Source organism: Gracilinanus agilis, chromosome 2 (genome assembly GCF_016433145.1).
Source record: "Gracilinanus agilis isolate LMUSP501 chromosome 2, AgileGrace, whole genome shotgun sequence".
Lineage (NCBI taxonomy): Eukaryota > Metazoa > Chordata > Mammalia > Didelphimorphia > Didelphidae > Gracilinanus > Gracilinanus agilis.
The window spans coordinates 141,801,821-141,818,189 of record NC_058131.1 but is presented as its reverse complement, the minus strand read 5'-3'; the positions used below and the strand labels follow the sequence as shown (position 1 = coordinate 141,818,189).

The 16,369-nt window shown below is 37.3% G+C and overlaps 1 protein-coding gene across 3 annotated transcripts; it reads right to left on the bottom strand.

The window, feature by feature from the left end:
- Positions 1 to 2,501: 2,501 nt before the first annotated feature.
- On the bottom strand, positions 2,502 to 15,548 carry NAA20 (N-alpha-acetyltransferase 20, NatB catalytic subunit). 3 transcript variants are annotated; one of them, XM_044663430.1, is made up of 7 exons: positions 15,540 to 15,548; positions 10,904 to 10,956; positions 8,425 to 8,449; positions 7,254 to 7,344; positions 6,837 to 6,972; positions 3,589 to 3,734; positions 2,502 to 3,085 (listed from the first exon to the last, which is right to left on the bottom strand). In XM_044663430.1, exons 1-7 carry the CDS (start codon positions 15,546 to 15,548, stop codon positions 3,000 to 3,002), a joined length of 546 nt encoding a protein of 181 aa, XP_044519365.1. In that variant the 3' UTR covers positions 2,502 to 2,999. The 3 variants fall into 3 exon arrangements, with proteins under 3 accessions (XP_044519365.1, XP_044519364.1, XP_044519366.1); XM_044663429.1 differs by lacking the exon at positions 15,540 to 15,548 and having other exon boundaries at positions 10,904 to 10,999; XM_044663431.1 differs by lacking the exons at positions 3,589 to 3,734; positions 15,540 to 15,548 and having other exon boundaries at positions 10,904 to 10,999.
- Positions 15,549 to 16,369: the final 821 nt, after the last annotated feature.

Below are 16,369 nucleotides of genomic sequence, written 5' to 3'. Positions count from 1 at the left end.
AGGGACAGCCAGTGCAAAGACATGGAGAAGGGAGATTGTGTACCCTGTATTCAAGGGATAAATTCCTCATAATAACACTTTGAGAGAAGTCATGAAAATAGTAACTTCCCTCTTTTATTGCACACAGGCTCCGAAATATTAAATAATTTGCCCATGTAAAACCCAGCCTCCTGGCATCAAATCTGGCATTCTAAATACCGTCACATGTGATTACACAAATGATAGCTAGCATTTAAGATTTGCAAAACATTTTACAATACCTTACCACAGATCTGGGAGATACATGCTATTATAAATTCCATTTTACAGATAAGGAAACACAATAGTGATTAAGTAACTTGCCTTGGGTCATGGAGCTAGAAATGTCTTCCTGACTTCAGGACTAGGGTCTACTTGAAGGAATGAAATTTTAAATTCGCAATGTTAACCAGAAACGAGATATCCAACCCCTACTCCCCTAGGGATTTGAGGATGGAGTTTATTGTGGTGAACCACAGATTCTTGTAACTGGTTTCTCTAACAGCCAGTGTGGCCATACCTTTTTAAGTAGGTTCAAGACCCACTTATGACACCCAACAGTGTGTAACTGTAGACAAGGCACCCTGTGCCTCATAACGTACTCTGAAAGACTGAATTATTTATTGATGAGTTGTAGGTTTGCATTGGTGAAAGTTGTTTGTGTCAATTCATACCACTGAAATCAAAGACCCTTCTTTCCCAAAAGCGACATCTGGCTCAAGGACAGGAATGTTTTCTCTTTATTTTCAGTATCTTGCATATAGTAGTAACTCAGTACATAATTATTGACTTTAGACAGTTGTAGCATAAGATAAAAAATGTACTTGAGTCAGAAAACCAGGTTTTCCCATTTATTAGCTGTTACCTTGGCAAAGTCACATAACTCCTCTGAGCTTCATTTAAAAAAATAAGGAAAACAAGACAACCAAACAAATTTCTCTTATATTTTGGACAACTCTTTCAATAAATAAGCACTACAAAATAAACCACCTTCCTAAGACCAATAAATTAATGTTTTCCCTTCCAAAGAAAAAGAAATATTTCCACTACCTCACAGAATTGTTATATTAGATGATGGGTTTTAAAGGACTTTGTTCACTGTAGAAATGTAATTTTTACACTATGTAAATTAGTGAAATTCAAAATAGCTGTCTGCCCACATTAAGGTGAAATAGCAAACTCAGACCCCTTCAAAACATTTCAGTTTTGATCTGAATGACTTAAGTTTCAAGTGCTGAAGCTTAGAAATATAAAACATTAAAGAAAGTAATTGGCTACAAAGATTTCTTCTTGCTGTTTTGCTTTTATTTAATCATTTTGGCTTTACAGCTAAGTAATACTTTTCAAAATAAAGTTCTATAATGTGGACTTTGACGTTTGGTAGGGAACAGTTCCTCCAAAAGTTGTATATAAAATAATTTTTGTTAACAATTCTCTTCAATTTAGAACATGACCTATGTATTACCACACACACACACACGTCCCAAGATGACCCAAGGTAAAATAAGCCAGCCACATGCTATGCCAAAAACTCAGTGAAATGTATGAAGGATGATGTAGTCACAGAATATTAGAGCTGATAATGATCACGGGGGCAGGGGTGGGGGTAAGCAGCTAGGTGACACAGTGGATAGAGTGCTGGTCCTGGAGTCAAGAAGAGCCAAGTTCAAATCAAGCCTCAGACTCTTATTAGCTCCGTAACCCTGAGCAAGACATCTCACTGTTTTTATCTGTATATGAGCTGAAGAAAATGGCAAATCACCCCAGTAGCTCTGCCAAGAAAACTCCCTCAAAAAAAAAAAAAAGGAATTGTGAAGAGTTGGAACACAACTAAAACGACAACAAATGGGGACCTTAGAGATCTTGTCCAATTTACAGATAAGGAAACTAAGGCTAAGAGGTGAAATAACTTCATTATACAACAAAAGTTATACAACTTTTCAGTGGCAGGACTAGGTATTGAACTGAGGTCCCCCCTTGCAAATCCAGTTCTCTTCACTGTACTACTGTACTTCCTAAGGGAGAAGCTTCAGTTCCCTTGAGATTATTTAAAGAGAGCTGCTTTTCACAACTTCTTCACCTCATTCAAACCCTCAAATCTGTTTTTTCACACATTCTAAGATGTCTTCAAACCAGTAGGGAAGTTAGGGTAAAAAATAAAATGCTGCTCACTTTCATTTAGCTTAAGATTTAGGCACTTTTGGTACTTAACACAACACAGCATTGATAAGGTAAGGCAACGAGCAAGAATAATAAATGTAGTTACAGAAACAAGATAATTGGCTGGAACTGTTACAGAGGAAAAAGACCAAGAAATCCTGTTCCCAGGCTGTAGAAAATGCACATACTCCGAATGGGCTATGTGAGATTGACCTATACCAGCTATTTTCAACTCTGAAGATTTGTTTTCAAATTAGCCAAAATTTTTATTCAGTAAAACTACAATCAGAAGTAAACACAGATTTATAAAAAAACAACATTCACATAGTGAATTTGTGTTTTATTATACATTTTAACTTTATACATTTGAGTTTTTCACAACTGCTTTTAAAGCTTCATTTAACTATTCAATATGAAGATCAAAAAATAGAGGCAGCAGTGATTCTCAGGCACAGAATTTATGAGAAGCCAATATTTCCCTAGTACTTACTAATACAGTGAACCATGATAGTGGAATGTCTGTTTCCTTTTGGCCTAGCTGCCTTTTTAATTGCATATGAAATATAATGAAGAACTTTCTTAAATGTGCTATAGCTAGACTGGGACTTATGGGGTTTAAATTAAGAAGTCTATATAAAAAGTATTTTCTTACTCAAATCTTCAAGTCATGAAGTGATTTCTTTTTTCCTAAAGAATCTTCAAGATGTGCCTGTATACACAGCTTTGAAATTGATTTTTAGAGTCAATTTCCAATGAAAAATATTAAATTGTCCATAAAAGATGATCTGTAGCATTCTCTGCCTAAGAACCACTGCCTAGAGTTATTCAATGTCTTCAGGTCTCACAGGATGAGGTAATGGTATAATGGATTTCTTTTCTGTATCCCTGGAGAGTGCTTTCCTCATATCTGTTGATAAGCAAATATAATTATAAGCTTATTTCAGAAAAAAAAATTAAGTTCACTTCATTTAAGATTTCTGGTATGCATAATAAATTAAAATTATAACTAAGATAAAAATTAAACTTATAACTAGATAGAAGGGGTAATTTAAATAGATTAACACCTTATTACTTGCCGGAGTATAGAGAGAAATAGAAGCAAACTCCAAATGTAGAATTAGACCCACAATATACAAACTCTTGCAATAGATTTGCAGTAAAAGCAAAACTATATGAAATATGCTTAAAATTCATTTAAAAGGAAATCTTGGTACCAAGGATAAAAAAACACAAAATTGGTGTAATTACTGTAGCTGAATTTTAAAACTAAGTTCAGTAATATCCCACAAAGGGATGTCAAAGAACTATTTTGATTATCTGAAAATGCAGAGAACAGAAATATTGTTACTGAGCTACTTCAGATGCATATGATGATTCATTCCTACTTATGTCCATAATCATAGTGCTTACCATAAGCATCCTCATCAGGCTCTCCGTTGCTTGCAGAGTAGTATTCTATTACCGTTCTATATACACTGTAGCCCAGTTGCTTATACATGTTGACTGCAACTTGATTTGACACTCTTACAAAGAGGTCAACAAAAAATCCACCCTTTCTTTACAAAAAGAAAAAAGATAAATTATATGAGATACACAAAGTTTTTGGACATAAAGTATAAGACATTTTTATTTTTACTTTAGTTTGAACAGCACCAAGAAATGTCTTGTATGTAAAGTCAGGAATATTAATATCAATTTGTGGGATACCTATTATTAACAACTTACCTTTATATAGCCCTTAAAAATTACAAAACCCTTTTGCTCATGTATTTCATTATCCCCATTTTAAAGATGAGGTATATCAATTAGTAGATTATCTATTACATCACATGTAAATATTATTACATTTTCATAAGACTCAGGGCACTCCACTAGGCATTTTGCAGAAAAGAGACAGTACCATCTTACATAAATATCAACATTATGGGACAGAGACTGGACTTGAGACTTCACTAGTCAAAGAAATTTCCACAGGAGGAAACATCCTCTCTACTAATGCAAGTTGGCACCTCCTCTGGAACTTAGAATGTAGAATTAAGACTGTATTACATAAACAGGTAGGGGAGTACAGTAGACAAAATGCCAGGACTGGAGTTAGGAGAACTTGGGTTCAAATATAGCTTCAGACACTTATTTGCTCTGTGACCCTGGGCAAGTCACTTAATCCCATCTACCTACCCCTTGCCCTTTTCATTGCTATTACTTATAAGCATCTTTAGCTCCAAATTCTAGCTGGATCTAAGACAGTCTCAAAGGATAACAAGATCCACTCCTGTTGTTCACTTAGAAAATCCAAAAACCTAATAATACTCCTAATATACTAGAATAGAAAGTAAGGGCCCCTTCCCAAAAATTGTATTAGATTATTGCCTAGAGCACCGAGAGCCCAGGATGTCAGCCAGCAGGTCTCGTACCCAAGTCCTGGTTCTAAGCCCAGCTCTATCTACCACACTGTGCTATTCGATTCTTAAAAAGATAAAATATAATCTTGGAATACTCACTAAAAAGTTCAAATAACTATCATTTCCTTAAAGTGGCTATTTGTTGATTTTCAAAATTTACTTTTACATTTGAATTCTTTGGGATTTGTCAGTTAAACTTTGATAAAAATGAAGACAAGAAGAAAATGTACATTTTTAAAGCACAAAATACAAATTCCAGATCTTAATATATTTTTAAACAGAGTATTTTACTAATTTTTACTAAAGTCCTATTTAGATGCCTTACTGTGATATCAAAGGCTATAACCAGTCAAGTAAAAACTGGGAAGTCTGTACTACTAAGCGTAAGGCCTAAAGTAGTAGCTTGGCAACAGCCTGATATCTGTGTCCGAAGAACTCGCCAATTAAGCATAGAAAGACTCATCAGCAGAAAGCCACAAAGTGCTGGATCTTGGTCATAGCCACCCATGAAAGGGTAATATTTTTAATCAGTAGAGGATGTTATGGTACCTATGAATTCTTAGATATCTCAAAATATCAAGATAAACTCAATGTGTAACATTTCAGAGTCTGGAGAAGATCTGAAGAGATCTTTCTGGTCCAACAGTATTTGACAGATAGGGGGAATTAGGTTGTTGTGGTTCAATTGTTTTAGTTGTGTCCAACTCTTTATGATCCTATTTGGGATTTTCTTGTCAAAGTTACTGGAGCGGTTTGCCATTTCCTATTTCAATTTGCTTTACAGTAGAGGAAACTGAGACAAATGGGGTTAAGTGATTTGCCCAAGGTCCCACAGCTAGTAAGTATCTGAGGCCAAATTTGAACACGAGTCTTCCTAACTCCACTTAACCACTGCATCACCTAGTTGCCTCAGGAGGAATCAGGACCAGAGTTTAAGTGACTTACTAAAGGTCAAATCCCTAACTGGTGGCAAGACTGAAACTAGACTTTAGGTCTCATAACTATATGTTTAATGATCCTGTAAAACATCACTTTCTAAAAAATAGTTATTATATATACCTTATCAAAGTTTTCTATGTTAACTTCATTGACAAATGTAACAAAATCTAGATTACTTAGAACTAGTGAATCTTTTTTCCTATCTTCAATTTCTATAATTCAGAATACTATTTAAACCCAGAAAGAATTTTGATAATTTTCATTATGACTACAGATTCCATTACTGATATGTATCAATCCTTCTGATGAACCTGATTTTCTCTTCATCCTACTTTGGTTCAGAATATTTATGGGGTCACTATTTTGTACTTCAAAGGTAGCGGATAGAGAGCACTGGCCCTGTAGTCTGGAAAACGGTTCAAACCTGATCTCAAGATACTTAGTTCTGTGTGACCCTGAGCAAATCACTCGACCTTTTTCTGCCTCAGTTTCCTCAACTGTAAAATGAGAATACTAGCACCTATCTGCTGGGGTTGGTATGAAGAAAAAATAAGTTATCTGTAAAGCAATTAGCATAGTGACTGGCAAATAGTTGATGTTCAATATATACTTGTTCTCTTCCTTCCCTTCACCTACCATTTCATGATGCCTTTGAATTATTTTTATTACTTTTTCTTTTCCAAAATATGTTTTAATATCTTTCAGTTCTCTGGTACCTTACTTGGTCTTTGAAGTTACTCAGTTTGCCTTCCTTATAATGATCTTTTCATTTATGTTATCATAGTTACTGTATATATTATTCTTTTACTTATTTCTTTCTGTATCAGTGTACATAAAATTTCCCATTCTTCTCTGAATTCCTCCTATTTGTCATTTTATATTGCACAGAAATTGCTATATATTCAAATACCATAGTTTCTTCAGCTATTCCTTAGTGTCAATGAACAGTACTTCGCCACTCAAATAAGTGTTTAGATATATAGTAGATCTTGGTTTCTGTCTTTTACTTTTTCTTTCCTCATGAAACTTTTTCCTTCAATAACTGTTCTTCCCTTTCTTCCCAGCCATCTCCTTGCTTTATGTATAAGGAATGAAGGAATGAAAGATAATAGTTCTTAATTTGTTTATATTTTTACTCATCTTATGTGGAATGTGAACACGTTCCAACAACCAAGCCTTTGAATTATTATACTACATGTATAATATCCCAAATAGCAAGAAAAATACTATTCTTAGTTTAGCCTAAAGAAAAAATTGCCTAAACTTAAATTGTTAAGCTTATAAGTCATTAAATGCATCTGAAAAGTAAGATCTCACCTTTCTGAAATCTCCTCCAGTAGCTCCATTAATTTAGCAGCTAGACCAAGACGTCGAAATTCAGGGGCAACTGATAGGGCTGTGACATGACCATGCCACTCTTCTCTGGCTACTGAGCCTTCTGCTTTACCCATAACTGTCAATGAAAACTGTATTTAGTAATAGAATCATAACAGTGATTTAAGAATTGTGATAGCATATCTTTCTCTCAAAGAAAAGTGATGAAAAATGTTTTAAGCTGGTAAAACCATTGGAGTTTATGTTAACATTTATTGATTCTGTTAAAACATTATGTAGAGCTACATTGTTTTCAATTCATGCTTCTAATTTTACAATGTAATAATTTTATCCTTGATAAAAATCTTACCTGCCTACCAAGAAGAAAACATATTAGTAGAATATACAGTGTATACTTACTGTAACCCATGAGTTCACCACCAGGTGCCTCTGCAACTATGAAATACTCTGGCCAGTGAGCTAGATACTGTAAATAAAATGGTATCCCATACTGAAGTTTATGTTAAGTATGAAATATAACTGATAACTGTTGCAGAATATGAAACTTGCTATAAAAAAGGTGCTAAGTATTATTTTTACTTATTACTATAAATCATCTCTAATACTTGGTCATCTGTACACTTTATGCTGGGCATACTACTAATATTGTTAACCATTTCTAATCAATGATATATTATAAATTTATAAAATAATTTAAAGTATATTTGTTATGAATTTTACTGTCCTAAATTAAATCAGTAAGATTTTAAAGATATGACCTGAAAGAAACATCTGAAAAAGTGATTCCCAAAGTGGGCGCCACCGGCCCTGGTGGGTGCTGCAGTGATCCAGGGAGGCGGTGATGGCCACAGGTGCATTTATCTTTCCTATTAATTGCTATTAAAAATTTTTTTAATTAATTTCCAGGGGTGCTAAGTAATATTTTTTCTGGAAAGGGGGCAGTAGGCCAAAAAAGTTTGGGAACCACGAAACTAAAACATAAATCTCACCAGGAATCAAAATAGCTGGTTAAATATTAATTTCATTGCTAACTAGTTAAAACTCTACATAAATCATTTAACAGTTCTATGCTTTCCTCTGTTGAAGAATAATACCTGTCCATTCCCTACCTGCTCATTCTTCTAAGCATTTATGAAAATGTGAAACAAGTCTATGGATATATATCCTCCCAAATGAGTAGAGAACTCAAATAAATGCCAGAGAATTATCTGGGCCACACAGAATTTAAGTTATATGACCAGGGTAACTCAGCTATTTATTGTCAGAAGTCTTCAGTTTATAAGACAAAACTATAGCCACTATATCATGTTGCCTCTAATATACCATGCACATACACATGTAATCATGTAGATATGTAATATATATTATATGTTTATAAAATGCTTTCTTGAGAAAGCAGTAGTAAAAATTCTGTCCTCTAGTATTATAATCAATCAGAAGTCAGTGACACATTATAAAAAAAAACTGCCTCAAACAGTATATTGGGGGGGGGAGGGTTGTTGTTGTTGGATCTTCCACATTGTCTGCTGTGTGGCTGCTTAACTTGTTAGCCAATCACTTTAAAGGATACAGTTTCTGTTAGTGGATCCAAGTTACTGAAAAGAAACCAAAAGGTATATTAAAATTAAAAAATATGTGCAATTAATAGATAAATATACAGACATTAAAATTATAATATAAGGAAAAACATAATGGATTCAGGGTCCAGTCTGGAACACAGAATGTGAACGGAAACTACCTAGAAAGGAATATTGTCACTGTTAAGCTAACTGTAAATTGAAAATAAGATTGCTGTTTATTCACAGGATAATCTTCACAACAATTTTACATCAAAGAGTTTCCATTATTCTAAATGGCAGCACACGATCACACAAAGCGGTGAAATGAAACATGAACTTCAAGGAAACATAATCTTGACTCTTTCTGCAGCATTTGATGCTACTGATCCATCCTTTCTTTAAACTTCTGTCTCTTCCATTCAACTTAAACATTTATTAAATACCTATAAACAAGTCCCTGTGTTAGGCATCAGTCATAAAGACAAAAGTCAAACAACCACTATCCTCAAGAGGCTTACATTTGGTTGAAAGAAAACAATGTGTACATAGCTAAGTACATATAAAATAAATATATATTAATTTTGGTGAGGCGTGAGAACACTAAAACTGGTGGGGATCATAAAGGGCCTGCCAGAGGAGATGACAACTTAGTTGTGCTTTGAATGAAATTGAGGATTCTATCAAGTTTGTCTTTTATGCTAGAGGTGATAGGAAGCCACTAAAATTTCTTGAGCAAGGGAAAAACATGGTCATACCTATGTATGGAATATCAATTTGAATACAGCTTGGTTTCCAGACACTACTAGATGGCTTGGCTTCCCTTGACAACATACATATCATCCTATTTCCTGTCCTCTATTTAGCAGCCCCTTTTTGGTTTTCTTCTTTACTTTCTCTCCCTTCCACTATATTTAAGTGGCATTTCCCAAAGATCAGTCATTAACTTAATGAAATCTACTGTCTACATTTTCTATTTTGAATTACTTTATCCATTCTCACTGTTTTAACTAGTCATTTCCATGTGAATAATTCCCACCTAGGTATCTCCAGTGATGACCTTGTCATAAGCTTGTTACACATAACTTTCTAATTTCCTGGATGGTCTACATCACCTTGATCTCTACAGTTTTAAAAGTAACCCTGTCTTTTCTTCCAAATCCTTGTTTTTGACTTTCCAAATGTTTTCAATGTTATCACTCAGGTTGTCTTCCCTTTCTGTCCTCCCATTTGTAATCAGGTACAAAGTTCTGTTGGTTCTTCCTCTTTAACACGCCTGCTGAATCCTCTCATCACTTCCTTTTTCACTCCCACTACCAACTTGGTCCATGCCACTATTTTGCACTATTGTGTGTGTTTTCTAATACATCTTTTTTTCTCTGACTTCTTTTCCCTTTACCACAGTCTACATGTTGCTGAAAAATCAATCCTCCTAAAAAATCCTTGTGATCATATCACTTTACTACTCATCTGTAAAATTGAAACAGTAATACTTATTTGATCTACCTTATAGGGCTGTTGTGGGATACAATCAACAAGCATCTATTAATTGCCTACTGTGTTATTAGGCATTGTTCTAAGTAGTGGGGATACAAAGAAAGAAGGCAATATCTTTCTAGTCTTACATTCTGGTAAGGGAAACAGTAGCTTCTTATCACTTCTAAGATCAAATATAAAATCCTCTTGTTTTTAAAGCCCTTCCTTCCTTTCCAGTTTTCTTACACCGTTCTTATTCCTTCAGAAACTTACTCTGCTTGCATAAGCCACTTCCGACTCCCAGCAAGTTCACTAGCTGTCACTAATTCTTCTGCCTCCTCCGTTCCCTTGATTCCATTAATTCCCACCTCTACAGGAAGCCTTTCTTATCCCTGTTGATTATTTATTGTTTACTCTGCATATAACCTATTTGTATTTCGTGTTTAGTAAGTCTGTCTTCTCCATTATATTGTGAACTCATCGAGGGCAGGTACTTTCTTCTGCCTTTCTTTGCATGCACTGCGCCTGGCACACAGTAGACTCTTAATCAATATTTGCCATGATTAAACTATTAAAAGCAGGGCATTGCATCAAGTTGCTTTACCTCATCCAGGTGCTGCCATGAATCACACCCTACTTCGATTCTGACTTTGTGCTTCCCTACATCAAGGAGAAAGGCCGTGGGTTTCTCTAACGACCCAGGTGGGGCATGGTTCGTCCCCAACCACCCAGGAGCACCGCCTGACCCACCGCTCGGCCCCTTCGATCTCTCTGGCAGAGCCCCCCATCGCATCCCTTACAGCACGACGAAGGAGCCAGGACTGATTCATCGATCTGCCTAGTGCTTTGGTTTCTTTATTTGTGAAACCAGCGCAGGGGGACACTTCCTTTTCCCTTGGCCAGGACAGGACAAGAAAGAGCTCGCCCCGGCTCCGGCTCCCGTCCGGGCTGAGGAGACAGTGAGCCCCGCGAGAAGAAGAGCCCCGAATGCCGCCCTCGCTCCAGCGCCTCACTCACATGTTGTTAAAACGGAACAGGTCGTCACAGGTGAAAGCTCGGAGCGTGGTCATCTTGTCACCCGCCTGTCCCGGGCCCGCACTCCCGGCCCGAGCGTCCCCGCCGGAAGCGAACCTTCACTTCCGGCGGGGGCGGGAGAAAAGGAGGCGGAGGCTGAGGCGACGGAAGAAGAAAAGGAATGGGGGGGGCAATTATTTCCGGTATCGGTTTCATCCCGGGGTTACTAGGCAACGGGGAGGCACCCTCTGCGGGGCGGGGCCCCAGGATCTCTATTCGGCTTGGTTTTCATTTAGCATCCCCCACCAGTTCCGGAGGTTTGGGCTCTCCGAGACTCAATCCGGTCCTCAGCGTTTCCTAAGGCAGGGAGGCAAGGGCAGCTGGGCGCTAAGATGCAAACCCCATTTAATGTGCAAGGGAAAAGGTATACCCCAATTGTAGCTGAGAAACAAGAGCTGGGAAGAACCTCAGAGATCGCCTAGCTCCTACTCTGTCATTTTACACCGGAGGAAATTGAAGTTCGGAAAGGCTATGAGAATCTAGAGTCACATAACTAGCAGAGCCAGACGTGTACTTTCCCATACGAGATTTTTGAATCAGTGGACCTATCAGAAGCAAAATGTTCAATGTTCCAAACTGCAAATTGTATCTTGTAGTAGCAAAGACGTGCCTCTTTTTATGTGGTTAATCCTAAAACTAGTATCTGACAAACCCCGGGAACTTTTGTGCATAAAAGTGGTTAGGACTCACGCCGTGAGCCCCATATGGGCTGAACACGGATCATCATCCAAGTAAAAGAAACATTGAAAAGTATTCATCAGTCCAGGAGAAGCAGAACCAAGTGTTGTGAAAACCCGGAGAGGAGAGTGTTCAGAAGGAAAGGATGATCAGTGTCAAAGACATCAGAGTGGTCTAGAAGGATGTGGATTGAGAAAAGACCACCAGGTTTGAAGATTAAGAGATTGGTAATTTTGGTGAGAGAATACTTTCAGTTGAGTGATGAAGATGGAAGTCAGATTGCAAAAGGTTAAGAAAGGAGTAGGATGAAAGGAAGTAGAGGCAAAGCATGCCAGCAGCTTTATCTAGCAATTAAGCTGTGAAAAGGAGGGTAGATGAAGGAAGGACTCTGAAGAGAGGATTGGATCAAGGAAAGAGTTCCTCCCTTCCTCCCTCCCTCTTTCCCTCCCTCTCTCCTTCTTTCCTTTCTTCCTTCTTCCAGAGGAATCAGGAAAAAACAGGACTGAGGATAGAATGACTGGCCTCATGGGGAAAAAAAAAAAAGGGTCACTACTTCTCTAGTCACTTCTTCACTAGAGAATAGAGTAAAAGAGAAGAAAATGAAGTCCAAGGAGTTTTGAGGGATAGAAGAGGGGAGAAAAGGAAGGTAATGGCAAATTACTATAGTTTTCTCAGTAAAGAATAAGGTAAGGTTTTCTACTGAGAAGATAGGGAAGGGGTAGTGATTTTTGGAAGCTTTAAGACAGAAGAGATATGAAACAGCCTGTGGAGAATGTGATAGGTCAGGGTTAGGGAAAAGGATTGCTTTTTGGATCATTGAGATTAGATAAATTTGATAAGGCCTCAGCATGGTTGTATGTGACTTCCCTGAACAATTCTAAAAGAATTTATTGTTAATAAATTGAATTATTTATATTCCAGAGTACCAAATTGAGCCTCGGACTTGTCTCTCATTCCTTTTTTCCTAGGAACTTCCAAGGAATACCCTCCCCTAGAGCATGATAGACAGAAAGTGGAGATTTAGGGTTCATTTTGATCAATAAAAACTAGTTTAAGGTGACAGAATCTGTTAGAAGCAGAACTAAGTCCTTAATTCTCTTATCAAGAAACATTAAATAAGGACATATCTGAATAAGCAGAGCACTTTCTCCTTCTAGTCATAGGGGCACAGGACTAAATTACATGACATATCCAGAGGGTGGGGAGGGGTTGAGATTTTTGACAGGCAGGTGATGTGAAAAAAATGCAGAATTGTAAAAAAATAAATTTCCACATATGACCATTATACAGTATTAAAATGTATTATGTGCAAAATCCATTCTTTTGTTTTGTTTTTTTAAACCCTTAACTTCTGTGTATTGGTTCCTAGGTGGAAGAGTGGTAAGGGTGGGCAATGGGGTGGCTCCTATGTGGAAGAGTGGTAAGGGTGGGCAATGGGGGTCAAGTGACTTGCCCAGGGTCACACAGCTGGGAAGTGTCTGAGGCCGGATTTGAAACTAGGACCTCCCGTCTTTAGGCCTGACTCTCAATCCACTCTCAATCCACTGAGCTACCCAGCTGCTCCTGCAAAATCCATTCTTAATCATTTACACAAGGGATTACAAAACAGAGAATATGCTGAAGGTTTCAGATATGTGACAAAACCAATGTAAAAAAAAAAAAGGTACAAATACTTCCAAGTAAAAGAGAGCTACACATTTTTACATGTAGCAGACCTGTGTTCTTGTAACTACCTGGATTTGAACACTGATAAAAGAACCATAATTTCCTGCACTCTTAAACATGTCTTACAAATATACGCAGATTTAATTTCAATGCATATTTCTGTAACTCAAAAGGGTTTTTCCTTTGGCTTTCTAGGTAGCCCTTTTCCTCCAGGTGGAGAGAAGGAAGGGAGCAGCTCTACTTTTCTAGTAACAAACTCTAGTGAGGGGTAGTGCATGTGCCCACAGAGAGCATTCTGCATGCCTAGGTTAACCATCACTGATTTAGGTCATTGTTGAGTAATAACACAAGGAGGAGGGGAAGGTATTACAGAGTAGTACACATTATAAAATTGAATCATTAACTCCTAGAGCTATTAGGACCAGAGGATACAATAAAAGTGAAATCTACTAATTGTCTCCTCAAAGAAACCCCAAAAGAAATACCAGAGCCAAAACCCATAGTAATGATAAAATCTATCAATCACCTATAAGAAACCCCCAAAAGAAAGTCAGAGCCAAAACCCAGAGTTGCCATGTCAAAGAAAAAGCATTACAAGTGTCCAGAAAGTTCTTGGCAACTTCTAATGTAAACAAGAGATTTTGAAATATAATTATTCCAAAAGGCAAAAGAAGTGTGCTAACAATCAATGAAAATGTACTCTGAAAAGCTGCTTATAATCCCCTGAGGGGTAGAAGTAGGAAACTGGCCTTTAATGGAAGGGGACTTTCAAACATTTCTGACGAAAAGACCAGAGTTGTCATGTTTTACATGACTATATGTATTTGTAATGGGTTTTATTTTTATAGTCTCCTCAGTGGGTGGAGAAGTGGGAAGAGGAGGAAGAGAATTTGGAAGTGAAAACTGAATTTAAAAATAACAACCTCCCATCCTGGAATTCTAGGGACAATACTAATTACTATAAAACATTAAGTAAGGCCCATGTCTTGGTCTCCCCAAGGGGAAAATAAGAGATACCAAATGCACAGTGAGTCAGCTTTTTATTCCTACATAGAAAGCAATAAAAGCACAAAAGAATCACAATCTGAATTGACAGAATTTAAAATAGAGTTTAGTAATTTGACATAATTGTTGGCACAGTTTCCTGAGAGCTTGCTATTTAAGGTTCATTGGGACATAAAGTGATTTTGGCAAAGTTATTAGTTAAACATTTTACATTCCATCTCCTCTTGTCTAATCAACTCCAAGAACAAGTTCTCTAGCAAAATGGGCCAGGCCTAGTCCCCTTCCTGGCAATGAACCCACTTTAATACAGATGCTTCCTTTGCTACCAACTTAGTCCTAAAACTGCTGCAATTTCAACTACTTCAGTAGACACTGATGCCACCACTTACAGATCTCTAGACCTTTCAAAACTTAGAAGATCACTTATTTTTTTTAAACCCTAAACTTCCAGCTTAGAATCAATAATGTGTATTGGTTTGTCGATGTGGAGTCTAGAAGCCCCCAAACTTGTAGCCTAGAAAGATTTAAGTGACCCCAGTCTACTTAGCTCTAAGGTGATGGCCTCAGGCTTGGATCCATTACAGGAGAGTTCCTCCCTAGGAAAAGCCAACCCCAAGTAGAGTAATTCTTTGGTCCCCTTAGCGCATCAGTCTACTCAGCTGAAGCTTCTGAGTTCGATCCTCTGATCCTCAGGGAGGAACTCTCATGTGATGGATCCAAACCTAAGGCCATCACCTTCGAGCTAAGTAGACTGGGGTCACTTAAATATTTCTAGGCTACAAGTTTAGGGGCTTCTAGATTCCACGTCTCCAGGTTCTAAGACAGAAGAGCAGTAAGGACTAGGCAATGGGGGTAAGATAAGAGATTCTGGATTCAAATCTGGCCTCAGACACTTCCTAGCTGTGTGACCCTGGACATGTCACTTAACCCCTATTGCCTAAAATTGCCATTCTTCTGCCTTGGAACCACTACATAGTATTGATTCTAAGATGGAAGGTAAAAGATAAAAAATCCTATACATATGGTCAAGGTACTTTTTCTCCACACACACATGTATTCAGAGCTATTGTGTTGTCTTAAATCTCCCATTACTTGTGTGGAAGGGTTGGGTTTGCTTGTTGACACCTTTCTGTGACATAAGATTTAGCCCCTTGCTAAAGGACCTGTACCACCCACTAAATCGTTGGTTTCTTGGTCATTTCTCCCCTAGCAAGTACATAGCAATGAGTACAGTGAGCATGAGGCTGGACATCAAGCCCCTGGCTATCTCTTCTGTCTTATTATTCTTTTCTTGGGCCCAAGTTACCAGTGATTCTAATAAATGGATGTTTCTAGCCTCAGTAGCTACTTTAGGAATTTGAGGGTTCCTGGATTTCTGAGTCAGTACAAGCTGCCTAGGAGGAGATGCTTCCTGCAGTTATATTGATTCTTAGAGAAAATGACCATCAACAGGAGCTTCTTAGACTTAAAAGAACTAGAGAGCCATATGTGATTATCCAGTAGGTCTGACTCCTATGAGTCCTTGGACAGTGCAGACTTAAGGTAAAAATGAAATGTGTATTTGGCAATACCATGAAGTTGTCCATATCTCCCCAAAGAGTGTAATAGGTGTAGTGGATTAATTTTTTTGCATTTTATAATTTTGTTAATGTATATTTGTGATTCCTTTTTGTTTAAACATTTATCTTGTGGTGGAAGGAATAAATAGTTGTCAGATACCTAACATCTTCTTTGTACACTGATATATACATTGTATGTTTCTAGAAGGGGAGACCCTAGAAATGAGGCATACTTCTGCTCTGTTTTAGATATTTTCCTTGAGTTTTACTTAGTAGAGATATAATGAGCCAGGATATAAGAAAGCCCAAACCTTGGGTAGCTAGGTATCACAGCAGATAGAGTGCCAGGCTTTGAGTTGGGAGGACTGGGTTGAAATTTGACCTCAGACACTTCTCTCTGTTCTATTTCCCTCTTATCTCTAACTATTGTAGTTTCCTCTTAGAAAGTGCAATTATATATGTACCTTTAGTTAAAAGATCTTTAGAGATATGATAGTTATGT

Coding starts and splice junctions, on each gene's coding strand:
- NAA20 (XM_044663430.1), bottom strand. Junction 8,450..10,903: donor CTGTTCCGTTTTAACAACAT/GTGAGTGAGGCG, acceptor GTTTCTTTTCAG/TAACTTGGATCCACTAACAG. Junction 7,345..8,424: donor TGGATCCACTAACAGAAACT/GTATCCTTTAAA, acceptor CATAAACTTCAG/TATGGGATACCATTTTATTT.